This window comes from Periplaneta americana, chromosome 9, assembly GCF_040183065.1.
Source record: "Periplaneta americana isolate PAMFEO1 chromosome 9, P.americana_PAMFEO1_priV1, whole genome shotgun sequence".
NCBI lineage: Eukaryota > Metazoa > Arthropoda > Insecta > Blattodea > Blattidae > Periplaneta > Periplaneta americana.
In genome coordinates, this window is record NC_091125.1 from 90,022,849 (window position 1) to 90,048,332 (window position 25,484).

The 25,484-nt window shown below is 35.8% G+C and overlaps 3 protein-coding genes across 4 annotated transcripts in view; 1 reads left to right on the forward strand and 2 right to left on the reverse strand.

Annotated features, from left to right (window-relative positions):
- The window catches only part of LOC138706227 (renin-like), a 32,067-nt gene extending 20,829 nt beyond the window's left edge, over window positions 1-11,238 (reverse strand). Inside the window, exons 1-2 of the mRNA XM_069835269.1 lie at window positions 11,081-11,238; window positions 996-1,083 (exon numbers count right to left, since the gene is read on the reverse strand). Of these exons, the coding sequence (XP_069691370.1) occupies window positions 996-1,083; window positions 11,081-11,142 (150 nt within the window). The 5' untranslated portion in view covers window positions 11,143-11,238. The remainder of the gene's footprint in view (window positions 1-995; window positions 1,084-11,080) is intronic.
- The window catches only part of LOC138706225 (fatty acyl-CoA reductase wat-like), a 335,996-nt gene that overhangs the window by 39,488 nt on the left and 271,024 nt on the right, over window positions 1-25,484 (forward strand). Inside the window, exon 2 of the mRNA XM_069835267.1 lies at window positions 6,956-7,085. The gene's annotated coding sequence lies outside the window, so the exon portion shown is untranslated. The remainder of the gene's footprint in view (window positions 1-6,955; window positions 7,086-25,484) is intronic.
- LOC138706220 (renin-like) overlaps window positions 14,238-25,484 on the reverse strand; it is a 28,482-nt gene continuing 17,235 nt past the window's right edge. For both annotated transcript variants that reach the window (XM_069835261.1, XM_069835259.1), the window contains 5 exons: window positions 23,350-23,460; window positions 21,044-21,176; window positions 18,158-18,217; window positions 17,932-18,018; window positions 14,238-14,499 (listed from right to left, as the gene is read on the reverse strand). In XM_069835261.1, the coding sequence (XP_069691362.1) occupies window positions 14,344-14,499; window positions 17,932-18,018; window positions 18,158-18,217; window positions 21,044-21,176; window positions 23,350-23,460 (547 nt within the window). In that variant the 3' untranslated portion in view covers window positions 14,238-14,343. The remainder of the gene's footprint in view (window positions 14,500-17,931; window positions 18,019-18,157; window positions 18,218-21,043; window positions 21,177-23,349; window positions 23,461-25,484) is intronic.

Here is a 25,484-nt window from a genome sequence, read left to right on the forward strand (position 1 = left end):
GCTTTGTGTGAATTAAAAATATTATTTAGTTGTCTTATTGTTTTAGTGTATCTATAATTATTGTGTTTAAATTATATTAGATGTATAATTTAAAAAAGAGACTAGTGAAGCGCTTTGTATGGAGTGAAAAAAAATTAGATGTATTAACTTCGTGGAGTGTGTGTCTAGTGTGCGTTTTCTAGTTTCTGCTAGATTTTCTAAACAGGTGACTTGTGGAATGTCGGAAGGAAGAAAAGGCAGGCAGAGAACAAATAATATTGTACAAGGTGCCCTGTCAAAGGGCCAAACGCGAGAGATGGTGTGTAATGTAAGAGAGTATTTTGAGAGGGAAAAAGATAATGGGGAGCATCTTTTACCTTTGACGCAAATCGTAATGAGAACTGCTGCTTGTGTTAAAATTAATAAGAGCACTGTTATCGATATTGGAAAAGAAAAAGGCCGTGTAGATTTTTAATCATAAATATTTTTACAGTTTACAACTTTTTCAACGCCTTTCTAACAATATTAAATTGAAGAATACCGGCACTCATAAAAGTAAAGGCTTCGTATTAAATTTAAACCTGTATTTACAGTTTATAGTCATTTCGACGCTTTTATAACGGTTTACATTGAAGAATACCGGTACTACTACTACTACTCCTACTACTACTACTACTACTACTACTACTACTACTACTACTACTACTACTACTATACTAGTGCTACCACTACTACTAATTATAATAATAGACTAATGAAAATAATAATGTACACAAATTTTAGTGTTCAACATGTTGGTTAGAAATGTTGTGTTTATGTCAGCCGTTCATTACTGCACTCTATCGGCAGGGCGCTCGGTTACACGAAAGATGGACAACATGACAACACTGCTCTCTCTTCTCTGTAAGCTGTCTAGTCGGAAGTAGTTTTGGTCATGGTATAGTCACTGATATTTCCGTTATTTTCAAAGTATTGACGTAAGATAATCATTATGGAACTAGAAGAATGTAACTCACGGGTTCGACAAATTTCAGCTCTACTCTTCTGATGAGACTCCGTCTGAACACTCTGGATTCCGACCGCTCCTTCCTCTTGAAGGGAATCCTGCAACAAAACATTCTCGATAGGCTATATTTGCCCTTATAAATGTCACTTCTCTGTCTTCAGTTGTTATACAATGTAATTCCAAGCTTCATGAACCATGTCCTACAGTTCATACATTCTCATAATATCAAGTACAGAGGGTAAATATTCCGTTACTAAAAATATTTTAGAAAATGTTCTTAAAAATACACGTTTTCAGCATCTCTGATACGGAAATTGTGGTTTTGGACTTGTTATCTCTTTGTTCCTACGAGCATTTGTGTACGACAGTATCTCCTAATATTTTGGGTTGAATTTTGTTCTGCGAGTCAATTTATTTGGGAAAGTTATGCTAGATATGGAATAGGTTAGTGCAAAATTATGTATTTATTTAACTAGAAAAAAAACACAACGACGAGTGGCTGTAATGATATGCGAAGAGTTCTTCGTGAATTTTGTATAAGAATAAAGTGAAAAATGAGATGAGAGAGTTAACCATAGTGATCAAATGAAACCTTTCTGGAAGGAAGTTAGAAACTATGAACATAATTTTTTTTATAGTTTTAGTTTGCTTTGCGAATTTTCTAATTTCGAAATCCCTTGAGGCCACACCAGCCGTGCGCAATGACTTTAATCATTTTAGACACTTCGGCATTATTGTTGGAGTTTTAAAACAATGCAAGCAATGTCACATCATCTCCAAATTTTGTGGTTTTTTAAGATCCTCCCACCAACTTCAAAACCCATGCTCAAATTCTTTAATGACAAATTTCAGATATGCTCAGCAAAGACATCAAATAATCGTACAGAGAAAAAATCTTGGTTCACCCTTCGCAAATTTTTACATAGTAGGTATCTTCAATACCTATCAGACTGGTGTTGATAAATATAATATTAGTGATGGGGTGTGATTTGAAGACCTGTAATTTTGTCGCTGTGATAGGTTTGTCACTGGTTCCGACTGTGACTATAGTTCCAAAATCACAGCTCCGAGAAATCGCCATCTCCAACCGATACGTGATTCATAGCGTTGGCGACTGATGTACGTATATGTGACAGCTCGATTCCGGACAACTGCAAGTCAGAAGATTAACTTGAAGGATAACATATTTGGGATCTAATTAACTATCATCCCAATCTAGAGATTAACGTCGGCAATTCTTTGATTACTGAAGCTACATGCACTCGCTGTATTCTTCCACGAATGACTCATCTTCGTGAACATTCTTGGTCGAATATAATATATTATGCGACCACATATCACGATAACACAGGTCAGAGTGTATTTGGTTTTCAGTATACTCGCCACGCCAATCACTTTTGTTGGTGTAAGACATGGCACCGACATATGAATTCAATCTACAGAAGAGCGATAAACATAAACATCTGTCAGCCACCGGCGTGTCTCAGTCGGTTAAGGCGCTTGCCTGCCGGTCTGAAGTTCGATCCCCGCTTGGGCTGATTACCTGGTTGGGTTTTTTCCCGAGGTTTTCCCAAAATGTAAGGTGAATGCAGGTAATCTATGGCGAATCCTCGGCTTCATCTCGCCTTCACCAATCTCATCGACGCTAAATAACCTAGTAGTTGGTACAGTTGGTTAAATAACCAACGAAAAAAATAAACATCTGTCTGCTCATGATAGGAAACATTGAACTGTTTTGATTAAATATAGTGCTAATTTATAGTCCACACTGCTAAAGGCGATTAATTTAGAAGAATTTAACTATGTAACCCTCATTACTGATTTCTATAAAATCTCAATAATCGAATGTTGTGGAATATGTGAAAGAGAAGATTGAATGCATCACTGGTCACCAGTTACAAGTAATGGTTTGGGTCTCACAGCGAAGATGATTTGTGTTCTGTACATTACGGACTGTACTATGCCTTTTGGTTGTAATGTTCGGATTCATTCCGGTTTTTTGTTCCGATATACATACTCCTTGCAAAGAATTATTATATTCCTTAACTAGCCATATCTATGCGCTCGTCTGCACATGCTACAAACAATTTTTTTTCCAGAATGGCTCAGTAATTTGTGTTATGAAAGGGATTAAGCATTTTTTAATAACAATTTATAATCAACTTCCATTAGAATACAAAGTTTTACCAAATTCTCGGTGTTTTAAGAAATGTTTAAGAAAAACGTTTTCGGCAAGATTATTTATTTTAGTTCTAGGTTGGGTTGGTTAATTTATTTGATGGTTTCAAATTTTTTCTTCTTTCTCTCTAAAACTTTAGTGATACGTTATTATTCTCATTTATTATCCTTTCAAATTGTTGTCATGTTTTATGTTTTTCATAGATTGCAGCTTTATATTTGTTATGTTATGTTGTACAACATATTATTTATTTCTTCTTGTACAGCCCTTGAATATGAGTTTCACTCTTTCGGGCATATTAAATAAACTAAAAAGTGTTAAATGAATATCTTCCGCTTGTTATACGAGATCACCTTAAATAATCGAAAAACTATTCTATTACCAGCCTGACTGAGGAGAGACATATAAATCATATTGCTATTTTAAAACTCTAATATCTCGTTAATTATCGGTTTTATAAAAAAATGCCTAGAATAAAACTTGTCAGAAACATTTTTCAAAGCAACTTTTGTTATGTAATATTATAAAAAAAATCAATAATAAGCGAGCTATTTCGATTTATTTACTTCAGTCCCCTTTATAAACTCCCCTTTTAAGGAAAGTCTATTTTGAATATCATATAGCCTAAAATCTAAGTGGAACCTAACTTATTTTACATACCAATTTTCGTAGAAATCAGTTCAGCAATTATCGCATGAAAAGGTAATAAACATACAGACATACAAACAAAAATGTAAAAAATGAGAGTTTCGGTCTCAGAGCAGGCTACATGTTAACAGTAATTATTGTTTGTGAAAGCTAAAATTACCAGAAAAATTTAGGTTACAGTTTTATTATTAGTATAGATTTTGTAAAATAGTCACGAATTGAAGACTTTAAGAATCCAGGCAAACTGGGACTTACAGTAACAAGAAACTTCTACATTACGACTCATGATGAGATGACATTACCCTTGGAATAGGTCATGTATTGTCTGCCGTTATCTTTAAGGAATGACTCTGTGAATGCCAGGGTGTTACAACTTCCGCAAAAGCCAACATTCTTCCGAACACAAAAATCACACTGTGACAAATCGCTATTATCTGTCACAGCGATTTTCCGGAGATGTCACAGTTCGGAACTGTAAGGGCAAAACGCTGTTATTTCATATTAGTCTGGTAAAATTTGTTATGGGCAAATTTATCGGAGAAAAGGAAATAATACACAGGTTGCAACTTTAATAATGGCAACTATTTATTTATCACGAATATACAAGTGATACATCTGTGAAACTTCTACAATCCTTCAATGTAGTAATCAAAATTGTCTACAACTTTATGCCAGCGATGTGAAAGTCGTATCCCTGTAGCAGCTCCTGTTCTGTTGATGTTTTTGATGGACCGCCCTACTGACTGCAGAATATCGGGAACAGTCCGGAATCGAACGTCACGAAGTGGTTCCTTCATCTTTGGAATTAAGTCATAAGTCATAAGTCCGGTGAATGTAATGGATGGAAAAGCACTTCCCATCCCCAGCGCCGGTACAAATCAGTGTGCTGTCTGCGCCCTTGCGTTATCCTGCGTTAGGCAATTCTTTAGAATACGAAACACAGTCATATACGATATTCCTATCTCCTGGGCTAACTCACCTACCGTCTGTCGTCGATCGGTGTCTAATAGCGGGGAAACAGCTTGCACTTCCTCTTCACTAATACTCTAATGACCTAGCCGAGCCATGTTTTCCACGCGGTCACGCCCCTCGTTGAAGGCTCGAACCCACCTCGCCACAGTCCTGTATGGCAAAGCCGTCTCTCCACATGCCTCAACAAGACCGTCATGACATTGCCGTGCTGTACGACCACGGGCAGATTGAATTTTCAGCCAAGATTGATGTTCCTGCTTTGTAAACATGGCGAAACAACCATTTAGAGCTGTAACTAACAGGAGACTAACTTCAACTCTCCATAGCGCATGCGCTGCGAGTCGGATGGAAGAGTCCTTTTAGGGGGGAGGAGTGCAGACATAGACTAACATGTGGTAAAAGTGACAACAATTAACTCTGTCTCGTTTCGCTTTTACAGCAGTGTTGCCACTATTAAAGTTACACCCCACGTATATAGGTTTAACAGTTCACCTTATCGTATGATTTTTCAAAGTAAACGAAACACACACAAAGATTTGCATTCTACCCAACATTTTTCTCCAACTGTATATAAAGAAACAGTTACATTACGCTTGGACATACTCTTTACCAAACCAAATCGTGTAGTGCGTATCATCAAGATCCACTCGTTTTGTAGTAGCTTTAGTATGGATTTCTAAGCATGAGAAATAGGACTTATACTGTAGTTCGGTCTTGTCTTCCATGGTATCGGAATGATGGCTAAAATGTAAAATTATTCTCGTATTATCGCTTCTTCGTAAATATAAACATTTCACATATATCCTCTGACAAGCAAACATTCTGATGGGGGCAGATAAAAAAGTTAAATTCTTTTCTTCCACTATGTTAATAATGTCACAAGAAGTGCTTATACAGATTTTGACCACTCGATCGCAATTACGAGGCCTTACAGAAAGTGGTTTTCCCTGGGGCCGTTTACAGAAATGAAGCAGAATTGCATGAAAATATTTTTTGAAACAGATACAGCGATTCTTGCGTTATTTGTCAACATATCCCCCACTGGAATTGAGACGTTTGTCATAACTTGGGGTCAATTTTTGTATCCTTGTGTCGTAGAAGTCAGCCGCCTGGGATCGGAACCAGCGTTTGATAGCCGTCTGCACACCTACTTATGTCGATCCCATGATACGACAAATGTCTCAATTTCGGTGAAGAATATGTTGAAAAATTGCTCAACAATTGCTGTATCTTTTCCAATAAAATTGTGTTTTCTTTCTGTTAACGGTCCCTGGCAAACTTATTTTTTTACGGCCCTCGTGATTGCAGTAGAGTAGCCAAAATTTGTATAAGCACTTCTTTTGATATCATTAACATGGTGAGGGAAAAAAAAAAGCTTTTTTTATCTGCCTCCATCAGAATGTTTGCTTCTGAGTCCTTCTTTGTAGTTCTTATCTAAATCTGAATTTCCTTGAACATCTCATGGCAACCTTGAACAAGATTCTCATTTTATCTCGTAGTAGTTTTCTTTATTGAAGTAAATCTTCTTTAAGCTGGGTACGGATTGAACTTTGTGAAACAAAGTTCTTTGAAGGACGTTTAAAGAGAACTTTGAATGTTGTTGTTTCGTTTATTTTACTATAAGCTTATTTTATTTGGTGTTTTTAGTATATAATCTTTATTTAATGTGAAGATAGAATTGGGATTGTGCACGTTGTTATGTTGTAGCCTAAATCATGTTGTTCATATTTGCGGATTTTCACCACTTTACACAAATTATTGTATAAATTAATTGGTGCCGCTCATTTAGAATGGAAATCGTAATTCATCATACAAGGACCCTAAATCAAATAAAAGTGCTCATCAAATATTTGAAGAGCAATTTATGAACAGTCTATTTGGTTTTGCGTGCTTCATTTTTATGCTATGAACCTGTTGTTTCTTTTTTAAATTCAGAATAATATTCAGTATAAAATTTTAAAATTCAATCCTAGTTTATCGTGTCTTATTGCATGAACATTTAAAAAGATTACTTAATGCACATTTCAGCTTACGAAATTTCACTTCTCTTGCAGGTGGAGGTCACATACAGATTTTTATTATTCTGTGTGCGAAGCCTGGTCTGCCCAATTTTTCTAGAAGTTCAATTCCTCGAGATCTTATTCTCACAATATCGCTTTCTTTTTCCGTAGAACCTGTCGATTTCATGCTGCATCTACGACCTACACCATGAATTCCACGTGGACCCAAGGGTTTCGAACACGGGTTACCAATGTGGGAAGTCTGCGCTCTAGCTGTTCTGTTAACGGCGCTCAAAATTAGGTGAGTAAAATCTTTAATAAACTCGAGTCAGTTTCATTTGCGCAAATTTGTAACTGTGTTTTGAAATGCAAGCCTTTACTTTTTTTCGTATTTGTATTAAAGTAATTTCATATTTTTACATACATTTGCTGCGAGTTATTGCTCGTGGGTAATATTTACGTTATTACAGCTTTCTTCGGACAAATGCATTGTGAAATATTGTGAAGATCGTCTTAAGCCATCACTGATATTGATAAAAGCCTAATTAACTTACTGTTAATATTTCCATTAGAACTTAAAAGTTTATCTCTCACTGCCTATAGACTACTACTGTATTAGTATCCCAATAACCAGAACCTGGATTTTGATGGTTTGAAGATTTTCGAGAAATGCCTCAAATAATAATACCACTGATCTAAAAAGTTATGGTAATGTAATATATTTTGTAATATAATATATTCTATTAAGACAGAAAACCTTAACACTTTTTTATACACATTCGAAACCTTTTCTACATGATTTTCCTGAGGTGAAGGATTGGACGTAACGGACCAGCACTTATCAACCGATATACTGGATGAACAGTATAGAGCAGAACAGAAGCCTCGCTCGGCCTTGAGTCCCCCACCTCCGCGCGTATAGCCGGCCGGTCAGTCGTGAAACCTGTTCTGCCCTATACTGTTCACCCTGTATTATAAAGTTATTCAAAAGGCAGGAAAAATACGAAAGTTCTCTAACTTTTTTGAAAAGTAAGTTCATAGAAAAATAATAGGCTACACATAGTTTTGTCCATAAAATAGAAGGTTTTATTTCCACATGGACTTTTGTTTCAATTGTTTCACTATTGCTGTTATGGCAAATTAAATAAATAGTAATTTAAGCTATTCTTGAGTGAGTTAATGTGTGTGTGCTTTTTGTAAATTTCTACCAGAAAATAATGGTTTTAATTCTGCAAATACAAATTGGAATTATTCAGTGTTACTGTGAATGTAATAGGGATTATTCCAGCGTACTGGTGGGAAGATTAAGAAATCCTAGGATTTACGGAAGCTTGTAAAGAACTTGAGGAGACCGGTTCCACAACAGATAAAAAAGGTTGTCATGGACCAAAGTCGATAGAAAACAATGTGACTATTGCGATGGCTTTACAAGAACTCCACGAAAATGAGACAAAATTCAGAATATTGAACTTGCAGTGTCAATCAAATTGCGAGATGAGCTACTCAACTTTGTGAAGTATTCTTATAATTTGGATTATACCTGGATAAATTTGTAAATAAAACTGCATTGCTATTTCTATAAATTTACTTCTTAATAAACAATTAGAGAATTTCGAAATCATCCGTGATTTTTTAATATCCCCGTGTATCCATTGTACTCTTTCTTATAGGTTTTGTGAACAATTTTTTTCTACATAACCTCATCTAAAGCAGCAAGGACACAGAAACAACGCATAGCTGATTGAGTAAGCAAAATACTTTGCAGGAATTTCAATACCTACACTTTTTGTTAGATTTTTGTTCCACTCTTGAGCATTTTGCCTCTTAATGCTCTTTCCTCTCGATATATGGAAGCATAGTCAACCAGTTGTAATACTTCTCTGACAAATGACCGGTCTGTCGCAGAAGATAAGATGACATATTGAATATTTTAAGAGCTATGAATGATACTCGCTTTGAGATTAAAAAAATAATATTGTTCAAAATGAGGGAGAAAGCAAGCCTGATTTCAATTTCTTTTTTACTCTTTATAGACGGAAAGAAGGCGTGTCAAAATGACATTCTACGTTATCAACAATGTTAAGGATACATTTTTTTATTTTATTGGGTTATTTTACGACGTTGTATCAACATCTAGGTTATTTAGCGTCTGAATGAAATGAAGGTGATAATGCCGGTGAAATGAGTCCGGGGTCCAGCACCGAAAGTCACCGAGCATTTGCTCGTATTGGGTTGAGGGAAAACCCCGGAAAACCCTCAACCAGGTAACTTTCCCCGACCGGGATTCGAACCCGGGCCACCTGGTTTCGCGGCCATACGCGCTGACCGTTACTCCACAGGTGTGGACCGTTAAGGATACACTCAGATGAAATTTCAGTTTTATAAACTATTCAAACTAGGATTTGAGGGAGGTGGGATATGATGGTAGAGACTGGATTAATCTTGCTCAGGATAGGGGCCAATGGCGGGCTTATGTGAGGGCGGCAATGAACCTCCGGGTTTCTTAAAAGCCAGTAAGTAAGTAAGTATTCAAACTAGAGATGTGAAAATGTGTAGCCTACAGTAATCACACTGCATATGAGTAATCTGTACAAAATTTAATCTAATTTGGTTAAGAAATGCATGCGTTGTTAACATTTTTGTAAATTTAAATGGAATTTTGAAAAATCACTACTGTTGTCACAAATATACAAGTTTTTGTATGAAATTTTGTCTACACACCTGTCGGACTCTCAGAAATACAACTTACTCTCAAGGGTTTCCAATCCAGTTAATCAGAAAAAAAAAAAAAACAATTTATTTAATGCAGTAGAGTATAAACAGGTGTTTGGAAAGCTCTATGTACATGAAAATTGGTGGGGGCTATTTCATACGTTAAGCAATTTTTTAAGGATAAAAACGGGAAATCGTACTTTTCTTTACCAAGAATGACAAAATTTCATCTGTGTGTACCAGAGGTCTGCATCGGACGTTTTCGCTCGAGCGCCAAGTAGTTCATAGCATAATCCGATAGGTAGCGCACATGCATGATGGGTAAAATTGTCACGAACGATAAATCTCGAACGGTATAAGCTGAGCGTTAGACATTCGTTCTTGTTACAGTGATGAACTGTGTAGTAACATCATAGGTGTTTATCATTTCAAAACTTGGCAGTGTTTAACTAACCTCTCCATAATACAACTACAAAACTTGCTTTAAAATGTAATATAAATGTTGTAGGTAAATGTTTTTTTTTATTTTTCCACACAGGAGTGATTTTGTTTTTTCCACATCTGATAGATGTTATTGGATATAAATGTAATTATTATAAACGGAGAACACAATCACGATAATGCAAGAACCGTGTCAAGTTTTCTAGTAATAATAATAATAATAATAATAATAATAATAATAATAATAATAATAATAATAATAATAATAATAATTAGTGTATCAATCTTTGCGTCTGTAACAGTTGTGCAGCATGATTATTCGTTTTATTATATTTTCTGTGACGTTATCTCTGTACTAATATTGTTATTAATCTACTGCTATATCAATAATATTTTGTAAAACGTTTCTACATTGTCGCAGTATATAGGCGGAACACTACGTATGGACCTATCATATTATATATGTTGTAAATCAAATATTGAATAATTATTAATTAGCAATGATAACTGTATATCGAAGTTTTTCATACTATTTTAATTATAACTTCGCGTTCCTGTTTTGGTACGTTCCATTGACTTCCATTAAACGTTTGTCATAAACGCAGAAAATAAAGCCTTATTTTTACCGTGTGAGCAAAACATATGTGTATCTTATCTATCGCCTTCCATACAAGATAAGACATGTCGGTGAGATGACCTTGTACTGTGCTTCTATTTATTACGGGCGTATCACGACCGATCGTATCTCACTCGAGGGTGCGACACTCGACCGAGTTCAAGCGAGCGATTTAACTCCAATGCAGCACTCTGATGTGTACCCTTAGGAACTTACACTTTCGAGAAAGTGTCAGATTATATTTCTGTAGCCTCGGAAATGTTTCATCTTACGTGTCCTTCAATGAGAATAATAACGATTAGATTATAGTATGAAATTATGAAAATCGTATATGATAAGTGATAAGACCAGAACTGAATTACTTACTTATTGTTCAAAATGTAAAAAAGAGATAAAAGATAATGTCTGTAATATATATTTATAAAGTTTCTGAAACATGGTTCAATGGGAATTTAGGAATAAGTTTATATCTATAGGAAAAACTCAAGACTTGATGTGACTTTGAACTTGTTGTATGTTGTCCTCACCTTAACAATCCGTTGGCGGCCGCAATAAGCAGGAGTAACGCAATCAGCCCTGATGGAGTCATCCTGCCGAAGTGTCTGTACCACAGCGAACACAGTGGATAGGTTGCTCAATAGTCTCGAAGAAAATATTTGCGTAGACTTGTGGACGTGGGTGCCAGAGGAAGGCAGTTTGTTTGCATGTTGCGAGGTGTGAAATACTTGTTAGCTGACACGATCGAACTACTCTTTTCCTCTGAATTCGGCCTTCGTGGGTAGGGCGTGCGTGGCATCAGTCTGGAAGTCCTTTACCTTTATTAACTGGCAATTTCATCAGCGTGTCTTTTCCTCCAAACAATTCCAACAAATTTCATGGAATTAAAATGCATAATTGGTATATTGTTACGCAGCATCGTCATCATCATCATCATCATCATCATCATCATCATCATCATCATCATCATCATCATCATCATCATCATCATCATCATCATCATCATCATCATCATCATCACCATCAAAGCCCGGGACTTCAGCAGGTAAACAATGCTTACAGGTTAAGTATGAAAGGAGGTTTATTGAACCCTGACGCTCGTTACACACAGTGAGTATTCGATACGTACACGGGTGTTTTACTACAGACTACGACAAAAATAAATTTATCCTAAAACAAAAGGATTACGTTACGTTTGACAAAGTGAACTGCAAAATAGTACAGGAATAACCTTTTCCCCGTGTTATGTGGATTGAGTATGCCAACAACAACATTTACTATAACTGGTTTCATCTACAGAAACCCAAATGTTATCAGATATTTCTTCTCGAATGCTATGCAGAACATTTTCGTAACATGACATTAAATATCCTTTACGTAGAGTTGTTTCAGATAGGGCAATTCTACCTGTACACTTCTCTATAAAATTCTTGAAGTGGGGGTTTTCCAACTTGTTGAAAGGAATGTTGGGGCTCACCATCATTTCACATATCCTGGAAAAAATCATTGTGTCTATCAGAATTTTAAACAAGGCGAGCTTGTTTCCTTCTCGTTGCGTATGAATAATTGTAAATGAGCTTCATGTCTCGAGTTTTGATATGCTGTTCTATGTAATTGGAACTCTCGCCCCTTATTACAGTGTGGCACACGTTACATTTCATATTAATATTATCTGTACAAAAGTACTTACTTCCGTATAGTTCCACAAGTTACTTTAATTTATCTTCTTTTTTCAGTGAAACTTTCAGCATAGTAATTGTGCACAGTAGACTTGTACTCGCCTGTACTCTTGCAATGCTAGCTATCAACTACCAGACAATCGATCACTAGTATGAAGTCGAATGGGTAGTCTTTCGGGACTAGGTGGAGGACGTTTCTTTACAAACACAACCAGCAATACATACTTTGTGTATTATTAACCTGTCTTTAAACTGCTGAACTCCCTAGGCTTGATCATCATCATCATCATCATCATCATCATCATCATCATCATCATCATCATCATCATCATCATCATCATCATCATCATCATCATCATCAATTTTCACATAACGGTATGATCTGTAATGGGGAGAAAGAGAGATTAAGCTACGTTCTCTTTTGCAATGGGAAAGAGATCATATTGATATTACTTTTCAAGTAGGTTATGTAAGCCTATATAAGCGGTCTTCCGTTGTGTATAGAAACGGATTCTTTCACCTTGTTGAGTTTATCGGATATACAGGCATGTCAATTGATGCCCACAGGAGCAAGCACGCGCTTTAGAGCCCAGGAGAGCCTGAGCGCTTTACAGAGGAAAGGAAAGAGACAGACGAAAGAGGTGGTATATGCCGCTTGGTAGAGCTATATTCAGGGATGGCCAGCACTCATTCAATAGATAAAGGGAAAAGAACTTATTAAAACTGTATCCATGTTAATTTTTAGATTTGCCTGAGAAGTATAAGTGCATTATAAGATTGTAAGTTTTAATTTTAATGCTCATTTTTCACAAGTTTGATTTTTTTTATTCAAAAGAAATATTTTCTCAACTTTTCGTATAGAAAAGTGAAATTTTCAGGTATAGGCCTATTTATTTAGTAGCCTTACAGAATGTTTTCGTAAATCTAATATACCGTATAGGCTATACGTATTACTGAAGATAGTGTATTGAAAATTTTGAAAATATTCGCATTGAAATTGTTTGTAAGGAAATGAATTAACAAAGCAACTATTGTTACATCATAAGCAAAAGATACGTGCCCATGTGTTGTAAAAATGTCAGCTCTATAGCTTCAGCAGATTTAGAGAAAATAATTTAATATTCTGATGATAGGAAGTTGCTCACAAATATCATCTTAAAAGCATAATGCGATAAGAGTTTTGTTATGTAATATTAGTTACACTTAAAACAGATACAATACCTAGGTAACTTTGCTTTGTACCATAATATTGTTTTGATTAGTTTATTGATTACTTTTGTAAGGCTAAAGATACCATCAATACAAATTCCAACTTATCATGTCACACTCAATCTCTTTCTTTGGAATATCACTTCCTTTATGAATGATATGTTTCATCCACTTAATACAGTATAATATTATACTGCTATGGAATTTAAGTGAATATTCCTTCTTAACTCTCTATTATGTTATTAAGATTTAAAACACAAGTGCAATATTAAGAAATCAGTGTTAGTACTTTTGTTTTACAGACAATATAGATAATATTAAACAGAAAGAAGCCTAATAAAAATAACGACATAAAATTTCACGTTCCGTTTGAAGTTTGTGCACCACTGTTTTCTTAATCCAACAGGTTGCTTATTCATATACACAACCCTTCCTCTTTCCATACTTAGCGCTTGCTGCCCGCGCACGACGTCACTGGGATATGACTTCAGCATTGCCATGACGATCGAAATCCAATGACGTGAGTGCAGTTTTCGTTTTACAATCCTTTCATTTTTTCCTATGTAAGTCGAATATAAACGTAATATTTTCTACTTCGGTAAACTACATTTGTTGATGCAGAAGCAATTGTTTTGGGTTGAAATAACTGGAGAAGAGGCGGAAATATTATAAAGTTCAAGTACCCTTAATTTTGAAATACTCTTTGAGCAGGTTGCATAAATATTTAGATTAAAAAAATTCCTTTTACTAGCAATAAATGACTGTAAATGGGAATAATACATTTCTTGTTTGCATAACATTTTATTCGATTACTTCAAAGAGATGAGGAAGTTACGGAAAAATGATGAGAAAGATTTTATAAAAATTGGCACTACATAATTTCATTAAGCTGTATTGGGTAGCTGTCATTTGGACGGCGCGAATCCTATTCGGCTCCTGTCGACGTCGAACTCTGTGAACACCTTACGCATGAAGGTCTTACCCAGAATCCAGGACTGCGCCGGGTACATTGCTATTTCGATTTGGTAGAGGTCTTCTTTGTCAGGTATATTCGCTGGAGACTGGAACAAAGCAGTTGTAATTGAAGTCACTTTTGAGTGAACAGGTACATGCAATTGTATTCAAAATAAAAACATTTACAAAGAAGAAAGAAATTAAGGATGGAAATAAGATAGATGGAGGTGCGAATAAGTAGCAAACAAGAAAAAGAGAAAGAGGTGGAAAACTCTTACCTAGAATAAAGTTATAAATGAGAAATGACCTGACAGAGAAAAGGAAAAAACAAAGGATGTAGATAAAAGAAGATGGAAAGAAAATGAAGCATTAGCGAAAGAGACAAATGAAGTAAGATAGAAGTGCAAGAAGGAGGAAAAGTTACAAATGAAAAAAGAGAAGTGTAAATGATTGAAAAGTGGATAATAGAATATAAATGAATGAAAAGAGAAGAGAATAAATGAATAGAAACCAGAAGAAGAGAGAATAAATTAATGAAAGGGGAGAATAAAACGGTTGATATGAAGACATTAAAATACAAACGAATGAGAAGTGATAAATAATGTACAAATGATGACAGGATAAGAAGAAATAAATGAATAAGAAGAAAGAGAAAAGAAAACATTGAAAAGACGAGAATAGAGTAGAAATGAATGAAAAGAGAAGAGAGAATAAATGAACGAAAAGAGAAGACAATAAATATACGAGTATGAATAGGAAAAAGTGAGAATAAGTGAATAAAAAGAGAAGAGAATAAATGTATGAGTATGAATAGGAAAAAGTGAGAATAAGTGAATAAAAAGAGAAGAGAATAAATGTACGAGTATGAATAGGAAAAAGTGAGAATAAGTTAATAAAAAGAGAAGAGAATAAATGTACGAATATGAACAGGAAAAAGTGAGAATAAGTGAATAAAAAGATAAGAGAATACATGTACGAGTATGAATAGGAAAAAGTGAGAATAAGTGAATAAAAAGAGAAGAGAATAAATGTACGAGTATGAATAGGAAAAAGTGAGAATAAGTGAATAAAAAGATAAGAGAATACATGTACGAGTATGAATAGGAAAAAGTGAGAATAAGTGAATAAAAAGAGAAGAGAATAAATGAAAAGGGAAAAGAGAGAATAAACAAATGAAAAGAGAGGGCAGAATAAACGAATGAAAGGGAATAGAGAATAAATAAGTATACAAATAAAAATGAATGAGAAGTGGAGGAGAGCGAATAAATGAAAGAAAAGATAAGAGAATAAATGAATAAAAAAGAGGAGAGAGTAATTTAATAAAAAGAGGAGAAAAGGGAATAAATGAACGAGAAAAGAAAAAGAAAATAAATTAGCGAAAAGAGGAAAAGAATAAATAAACGAATACGGAGGAACAGAGAATAAATGAATGAATGCAGAAGAACAGAATAAATGAACGAAAAAGAACAGACAGTAAGTGAAAAGAATAGGAAAGAAAATGCAAGAATGAAGAGTATAGAGAATAAAAGAAAGAAAAGAGAAAATAAAATGAATGATAGGAAAGTGGAGATGAGAGAATAGATGATAGCAAAGAAGAGAAGCAATAAACGAAAAGATGAGAAAATTTAAGGAGAAAATAACTTAATGAAAGGAGAAAAAGAGAGGATAAATGAATGAGAAGAGAACAGGGGATAAATTAATATAAAAAGAAGAATATAGGATAAATGAACGTAAAGAGAAGATAATAAATGATAAAGAGGATGATGTCAGAGAATAAATATAGAAAAAGAGGGAACATACAATAGGTTATTGAAAATAGAAGAGAATTTGAAACAATAAAGAAAAAGAGACAATAAATGGATAAAAGTGGAGCAGATAAAATCATTTTTTTTTCTTATATTAGCTCGATGAGAGCTCTATAGTGTTCTTTTGGCCCTGTTGACCCTCTATAGGTCTTCAATTTAATTTGTATTGTTTTCATCAGCGTTTATATTCATTTTTCGTATTTACTCGTATATGTGTTATCTGGTAGGATGGAAGAGAAGGCCTTATGACCTTAATCCTGTCAGATTAAGTAAGCAAGTAAATAAATAAGTAAATAAATAAATAAATGAATGAATGAATAAATAATTGAGTAAGTGAGTAAGTGGATAAGTGAGTGAGTAAGTGAGTAAGTAAGTGAATAAGTGAATAAATAAATAAAGAAATAAATATATAATTAAAGAAATAAGTAAAGAAATAAGTAAAGAAATAGATAAAGAAATAAAGAAGTAAGTAAAGAAATAAATGAAGAAATAAGTAAAGAAATAAATAAATAAAGAAATAAATAAAGAAATAAGTAAAGAAATAAATAAAGAAATAAGTAAAGAAATAAGTAAAGAAATAAATAAAGACATAAGTAAAGAAATAAATAAAGAATTAAATAAGATAAGAGGGAGTAATAGGTGAAAATAGAATAGAAAATGCAAGAATGAAGAGGATAAAATAGAATAATGAGAAGAGAAAATGATACAATGGAGAGGAGAGAAAAAAATGAATGAAGAGAATTTTATTGTTGAGTGAATTAATGTATGTGAGTTGAAAGAATTAAAATAAATATTGAAGGAGATGTGAATGAAATGAAAGGAGAATAAGAAGTGAAAGGGCTAACAATATTTTTAGAGACAAAACCAAGCAAGGTGAATGCGTTATAATAATAATTGTATTCGGCCGAGGTGTTACGACTCTTGTTGTCAACATTTGACTTTCAATAGAATCACCAGATCCTCTTTTTATTCAGTTTTCCCTTATATATTAACGTTTCACTATTTCCTTCTTTCATTGGAGGCACTACAGCATCATCTAGATGTTGTGGGCTTTCTTTGAACACACACTAAACTCTCTCACAAGATGGATTTCTCTGTTCTGTAGCAAGAACAATAAAGAACCATCGTGAAGACCCAAAGGACAAGTACAAGGCAAAGGACTAACTTCCAGTACCGTGGAGTAAAGATGCTACGTCGGGAATTCAATTGCAGACCGTGTGGTTGGGAACCGCACGCACTATCTTCTGAGTCGTATCGGAGGAAATATTTAACTCAGCGGTCGTCAGAACACTGCACCCTCGGGCTAGCGTCTCTTACCAGCGGACAAGACACTGCCCTAGCGTGCATTCGTGACTGCTTGCGGGTATGCTCTCTCTCTATCCCTTGTGCACGACGAGCATATTTCCTTACCCTCCATGCACTCTACCCATTTCAGCGATTTCTGACGACCATTGATTTAACTGTTGTTATTATTATTATTATTATTATTATTATTATTATTATTATTATTATTATTACTTACTGGCTTTTAAGGAACCCGGAGGTTCATTGCCCGCCATTGGTCCCTATCCTGAGCAAGATTAATCCATTCTCTACCATCATATCCCACCTCCCTCAAATCCATTTTAATATTATCTTCCCATCTACGTCTCGGCCTCCCCAAGGTCTTTTCCCTAATTTAATTGTAAGTATACGTAGTATATTCACAGAATTATTGATATTTCTAATACTTACTGTGTAGTCTTCGGGCTGTAGCGTAAAATTGCTGCCTGCTATAGAAATATGAATGGGTTTTAAAAAGCGTATTTCATTCTCTCGTACCTGCAAAAAAGGGACATAATTGAATTGAAACCTTTGGCCCAAAAAATACCTAGTATAGATATCTACATAGAGGTGTTCTATGTTCATTCCTAAGTGTACAGAATAATATGTTATACCTTCATATTGAATTTGCACTTACGTAGAATCTCACGCCAGTCGAATTACTTTTGCCGAAAGTCCCAATTCCCAAGTGAGGCACCTTGAAATAAAGCAGAATGACAAAGAAGTTCAGTTTATTTATTCTTAGTAAATCATAAAAGTATCAATCCGGCTTCTTTTATGAGAGAGAACAATGAGGGAGCGCAAATTCCAGGCTGTATACCATAAATTTCAACGAACATCTACTATAAGCAATTCAAAGATCCCTTGAAACAGCAGTCTTCCATGTAAATAATAATTATTATTTGTATGTTAAGAAACTTCGGGTTTAAGAACAGTTGAATCTAAGGTAAAGAAATACTTGGAAGACGAGATGCTAGGAGAGATAAATAATCACAATATCTCTGTTCTCCTTGCTGATATTGATACATACAGGGTGGAAGTGAAATAACCTTGCAGATTGAAAAGGACGATAGGATACACGTAAATGAATAGAAAACCTATATTACGTTTTGTGATTAAGTGCATGGTTAATTGGAAAATTAAATTTGAAGTTTCAGCAGTCCGGCACATTGTCGCTGAAACATTCTACTCGTATACAGATGTAAGAGGGCAACGAACTCGGTGAGTCTCCGTACGTAAACTGCCAAGCTGTCAAGACGTCGCCAGCGTTCGCTTGGTGCAATGATTTGAATTTAGGGTTTTTAAAATTAAATTTACACGAAAACCGTGCACGTTATTGAAATACGCCAGAGGGATAAATTATTCTTTATTAGATTTTCTATAAATATGGACAAAAATCACGATCCTACTTGAAATAGTTACCGAATAAGAGATTGTTAAACATTTGGGAAAAACATTTTTTTTCTGAAAAAAAAAAAAAAAACGAACTTTCCACCAATATGATATTATAGTTTTTTGTTACACACAACATGAGCTATTAGCTCTGGAAATCTGCAAGGCTATTTTATTTAACTTACACCCGGTGTAATGAATTATAATAATGTGATGGAGTGAGTCCCAGTGGACGTTCCCGGTGTTTCTGTCTGCCGATCAATGGCAGATCCCCCTCTACACTTCTGCTTGCATCCGCAAACTCACGGCGCTTCATTTATTGTGTTATATTAATACTCAGTAGGGGTACTCACCCATCTCACGGTAGCTGCTGGAAATGTTTCTCATTTTATGTGATACATCATTCACATCGTCCTAAGAAACTTCAGAGCCGTCATTTTACCCGGGATCGCTTTTAGTGGCGCCGTGACCGCAGGCACACACCGCTCGCCTGCCGACACTCCAGTCCCTGCGCGGACTGTCGCCACGCACACACATTCTTGTGCATCGAGATAAATCGGATGAATGAACATGACCAACTTAGTACCATTATTTTGCAAATGATAATTGTGAACGTGCCCAACATTTCACAAATAAAAATCGCAGGATTTTAGATCCGGGAATCGAGCGAGCCACAACCCTGCATTGATTAATTTGTCACGCAATGAAGTCCGAGCTGTATCAGCTGTAACTTTGTTTCGGTAACTTTATCAGGCGATTGGAACCCCACTCATCTTCGCCACTTCCTTTCCTCCCTCCTCATCCTTTCCTCATCATCCCGTTTCTGGTTTTTCAGATCACTCTACCGGCGGCCTCCCGAAGCTGTTGACTCTCTCGACCGGCCTCCGTGGAAGGTAGTTCAGCGATATTTTATGGCTTCTGCAATGGCACTCGAGGGGGACCTACTCGGGGGAGGAGTTTCGCCTCGGACCAAGACCCCCCTGTCTTGTGGGAATTTGGCGACGCAGGAATGGTATATGGATTCTGCCGGCTGTAGGGACCGGTCGTTAAGGGAGTCATGTGGTTAGGGCGGTGCGCATAGGGGATCTGTGGCATGCAACTCATTCTATATCGAGGGTTAGTGCAATAGATCTCCATAGGTCGCAGTGCTGGGCCATCCATGCCCCCCTCAGTTAAATTCCATTCAATTCCATTCCATTCTATTCCCCTAAAACACAGCATGTATTCGTTCTTCTTCAGTCAACTCAGCAAAATACTGTTCCAAAATACGGATACATACGGGACAGCATTAATTGTTTCGAAAGGGGAAGAAAGAGGGCCAATTATTATAGTCATACTCCGACCTTAGTATCTTGTAGCGGACTTTGATGTATAATTTTTGGATTTTGTGTCGACCAATGCCAATTATTTTGACTGTTCACTACGCCATGCACGTGGAAGCACGTCTCGTCACTGAGAAAAATATACTAATTACATTGCTGAAGAAACGAGGTGAAAAACTGAACTTTCCTCTTTAGGTCCCTGTCCTCTAAAGCTTGCACTTCTATAGTTTCGTATGAATGAAATTTTAATAATTTTGTTGCTTTGTGTGCTGAACCATAGCTGACTCCTGCTTACTGCGCTAACTTAGAAACTTTCGTGAAGAACGTTGTAACCCAGCACAGATATGGTCAAGTTTTCCCTCTATTAAAACGTAATATCTTCGATGTTTTCTCATCCAATACCATTTCTACAATTTATTTTGAATTTGTATGAACTATACGTCTTTGACGGATCAACCCCCAAGAAAACGTTTCGAATTGCTCCATGACACTGAGTTAACTTATGTGATTCGTTTTTATAAGCCGCAACGAATGAAAACTCTTTGTTTTGTACTAAATTTATGCACCATGATTCAAGCACTCACAATCCATAGCAGCAGGAATTTATAACAATAGGAAGTTACTTGCGTGTGATTACCCCACTCTTTCGCAGATCTAAGTTGTATTTGCTTCATATAGTTTTAGACCGCGTTCAGAAAGTAATAAACTAACATAATAGCTCTTCAAATGAGTTTAAAATATAAGTAATGAATTATATGCGAAAGAGATCTTGTGAATTACGTTGCCTCTAAAAGTTATACTGGTCTCACCATCGAGTTGAGAGTGAGAAATACGGTGTTGTCGAAAGAGTCCGGCACTGAGATGAAGGCCGAGCCCGAATCTATCACAACAGAGCAGTGCTTATTGCCGCAGTTGCCCGCGTCGATGGATCCGATGTGGAATCTGTAAGACAAAGGGATATTATGTTGCTTTAATGCAAGTGGTTTTAGTTTAAGAAGCTGAAAAGGAATTTTTATAAATGCGTAGTATAAAGAACTCACTTTAAATACGTAATGTCTTTGATGAATCCACACAAATTTCAATACGTCCCAAAATTACCAGGTAAAAGTCACACTTGAAAATGCCGTCGACCCTTTAATGTTGTAGATCGAAGCTAAACTGTCGAGGAATAGCGTGTACATTTCCTCTGGATTGAGCGTAGAAAGGATTTATATTGCATAATATGAGCAGATAACAGAGGCTGAAGTTAGAGCATTAGTATACAACTGACTTACTTTCAATGTATTTCAGTTTAGTTCGTGGCAATTCCGTACACCTTAGAACAATGAATCTTCGTTTATGATACACATATCACGAAGAAATTGAAAAAAAAAATAATAACGTGCTATATTGCTTCGGAAATATCCTGGCTTTGAACAACCATCTGATTCAACAATCCAGAATTTAGTAAAAAAACTATGAAACTAGCTCATTTTAAATAAGAAAGAAGGCTTGTAAATCACGTTCTAACTGGAGAAAAACTCATTGACATAGGCTGTTGGTTATGCATCATAGCAAAGCTAGTGATTGCACATTGTTATAATAATTCTACATAGATATGCAGCATTGTAAAGTTATGCTACCTGTCGATTTTTCTCAGCTGACCCACTAGATATATTACTAGCCGTACCCGTGTGCTCCCCTGCACCTGTTAGAAATAAATACATAATTAAAATAGGACGTTTGCTCCAGCGCAAGATAATCTGCTTCTCTCATTACCCAATTTTTTTGCATTGCATTTATTGCATATATATTTTATGTATTTTAACACGATTCAATTGAGCATAGTTAAAATTTGAATTATAAAATAATGGATTGTTAAGCTAACGTACTATTACTGCGTCATAAATCAATACACTCTCGTTGTTCGTTAATTCTCTGAGATTAAAATGAGTGTACATAAATATTATTTTAAGAAATACAGAAAACGAATGTACAAAATAGCCTATCAAATTTTCTGTGCATAAGAAGCTATTTTAATCTTACCTGTCCTCGATTTACTCAGACGTTACTGTAATAACATTATAGCATTATGTCCATCTAGAGAAACTACACTTTCCAATGGTGAAATAATAATTAATTACACAAATCGGTTAATTTAGCTTCTGATATTACTTCATACAAACACAGAAACATTCTCTGTAGGCTATGTTTAATAGCTTTCGATTGTTGATGTCCAAGGCCCCTGTTTCGATTGTTGTTGTCCAAGGCCCCTTATAGACGAAGTCATTTGTTTTTAATTCATTGTACCGTCTTAGATGGCGTTATTTTAATTTTAAAACTCATTTATCTCATTAAATATCAGTCCTATCAAAATTTTGTAAAGAATAAAATTTATCGAAAATCATTTTTAAAGAAACATTTGTTATGTAACATTTTGCACAAAAATCAATAATAAGCGAGATATTTCGATTTATTTAATTCAGGTCCCCTTATAACCCCCCTTTTAAATAAATTATTTTGAATGCCATATAGCCTAAAATCTAAGTTACAACGAACTTAATTTATATTCCAATTTTCATATAAATCGGTTCAGCCATTATCGCGTGAAAAGGTAACAAACATACAGACAGACATACAAACAAAAATTTCAAAAATGCGATTTTCGGTTTCAGGGTGGTAATTATATATGTTAGGACCAATTATTTTTGGAAAATCGAAAATTACCAGAAAAATTTCGGCTACAGATTTATTATTAGTATAGATTATATCCGGGTAGCTCAGTTGGTAGAGCAGCTGGCTACGGACTGGAAGGTCCGGGGTTCGATCCCAGGTGATGACAGGATTTTTTTCTCGTTGCCAAACTTTCAGAACGGCCCCGAGGTTCACTCAGCCTCCTATAAAATTGAGTACCGGGTCTTTCCCGGGGGTAAAAGGCGGTCAGAGCGTGGTGCCGACCACACCACCTCATTCTAGTGCCGAGGTCATGGAAAGCATGGGGCTCTACCTCCATGCCCCCCAAGTGCTTTCATGGCATGTTACGGGGATACCTTTACCTTTTTTTTTACCTTTTATAGATTATATATTAATAATGTATATTATTTGATGAAAGGCTCTATAATTTTTCCCAACTGACCCTTCAAGTCGAACGCTCCAGGATGTCTGGAATGGAATAACGTCTGCATAAGCGAGATTCCCCTGGTAGTGGGCTGGGTCCGAACCCCCGAGCGTGAACTCTCCTCCATCTCTGAAAGATACAAAGGTAATAATATAGAAGTTTTATAGACCATGTATTTCGATTTCAAATGTTAAACATTTTTACTTATTATTACTTGGGCATTGAATTAAAGTCAATTGTAAGGAAGAGACCAGTGAAATGCTTTGTGTGGAGTGTAGCATTGTATGGGGCAGAAACATGAACATTACGGCGAAGTGAAGACAAGCGACTAGAAATATTTTAAATATGGATATGGAGAAGGATGGAGCGTGTGAAGTGGACAGACATAATAAGAAACGAAGCTGTGTTGGGAAAAGTGGGTGAAGAAAGAATGATGCTGAAACTGATCGGGAAGAGGAAAAGATATTGGTTGAGTCGCTGGTTGAGAAGAAAACTGCCTTCTGAAGGATGCACTGGAAATGATTGTAAACGGGAGAAGAGTTCGGGGCAGAAGAAGATATCAGACAATAGACGGCATTAAGATACATGGATCATATGCAGAGACTAAGAGAAAAGCAGAAAATAGGAAAGACTGGAGAATGCTGGGTTTACAGAGAAAGACCTGCCCTTGGGCAGAACACTTTGAATGAAAGAATGTTGTCGTACTTTCCAAAAATGTTCAGTCTCTCTTGTAAAAAAAATACAAAATAAAAATAATGGGTTTATGCTGTATCGGTGGGACAGCCGCAAGTTTTATGCGTGAATACGTCGCTGATAGAATTGCTATTAAGGTTGAAGTGTCAACGGTGAAAATCAACATCTCTTCTTTCTAGATACCCAGGAAACCTGGTATATCTTCGCTGTGCTGGGACTCTGGGGAGTAGCCGTCTTGTGTGCATTGAGAGTAAACATGTCGGTTGCTATAGCAACCATCGTGCTCAATCGTTTGCTACCCGTTGCTTATACACCCACTTCCATTTGCACTGCATATGCCTCGACATTTAATTTTCTCTGTTCACTCAAATTCACTAGCGAACAGTGGCGGCTCCCGCATATTTCTTAAGTGGAGGAAAGAAGTTAAATGCACAAAATGACACCTTCTTGAATGAAACATGCTACAAATTAGCCTACATGCATACATGTAAGACCAGATAGCGTTCGGGTTGGCTTCCCTATTGTTTAGCAATAATCTGTTCTTGTAAACTGAGTTTCCTAAATAATTGTCCAAAATATAATACATTTTCACTTCCATTCATTATTGAGTGATTGCATAAATTAACCGTTACAAGGAAATTCAAACCTCGCAGCATTTTCGCGTACACTACAGCATCACACGTGTTGGAAGAGACCAGCTACTAACACGTAACCAGAACCGTTTTACGGAAGTGGGAATGAAAAATAATCTGTTAGGAAAGCGAGAACACTGCACCCTCCCACGTGGTCTGTGTTGCCACATGTACATTTTACATGTTCAATATCACATGCTTTTGAAGAATGTCAGTTCTTGTAAAGTCATACTACCATTATTTTTCAAAGCTGCCCTTGGCCGATTAATTTTTTATGTTAAAAATAATGTAGTTTGGAGTACTTTCAATTTCAAATATATTTGTACAAAACTGACAACTTGGATGTTGTCCTGTTTAGTAGACAATGAATGGAAGTGAATTTCAGTGGCCAAAATGATCTACGAAACTAACGTAGAACTACTTCCTCTTTGTTTTATACAAACCCGACTTTAACTTTCAAATATCCTCGAAAGTTTCAAATCATGAATAGTATTATATGGTGTCTTATAATTTTGCGTTAAAACTGTTTTTATTGTGCCTCCTCCAAAATGTGTTAGTCTGGCTGAATACAGCATCGTTAGATGGCAGCGGTCGCGAGCTTGCTGCATGACTAGTCGGTTTCTATTTCCCGCCCATGCGTTGATTCAGAGGAGGATCTCCTCCCTATCCGTTCATTTACTTGCTTTAAAACTCTGCTTCTTTCTCCGGCCGCTAGTGCGCTGTTGTCTGTGTTAACTGCAGTAAAGGAGGAAGGGATTGGCTTTCCTCCACACAAACAATCTCGCATCCCTCTCACAGTTTTCTACAGCACATGAGCGCGCGTCCTTT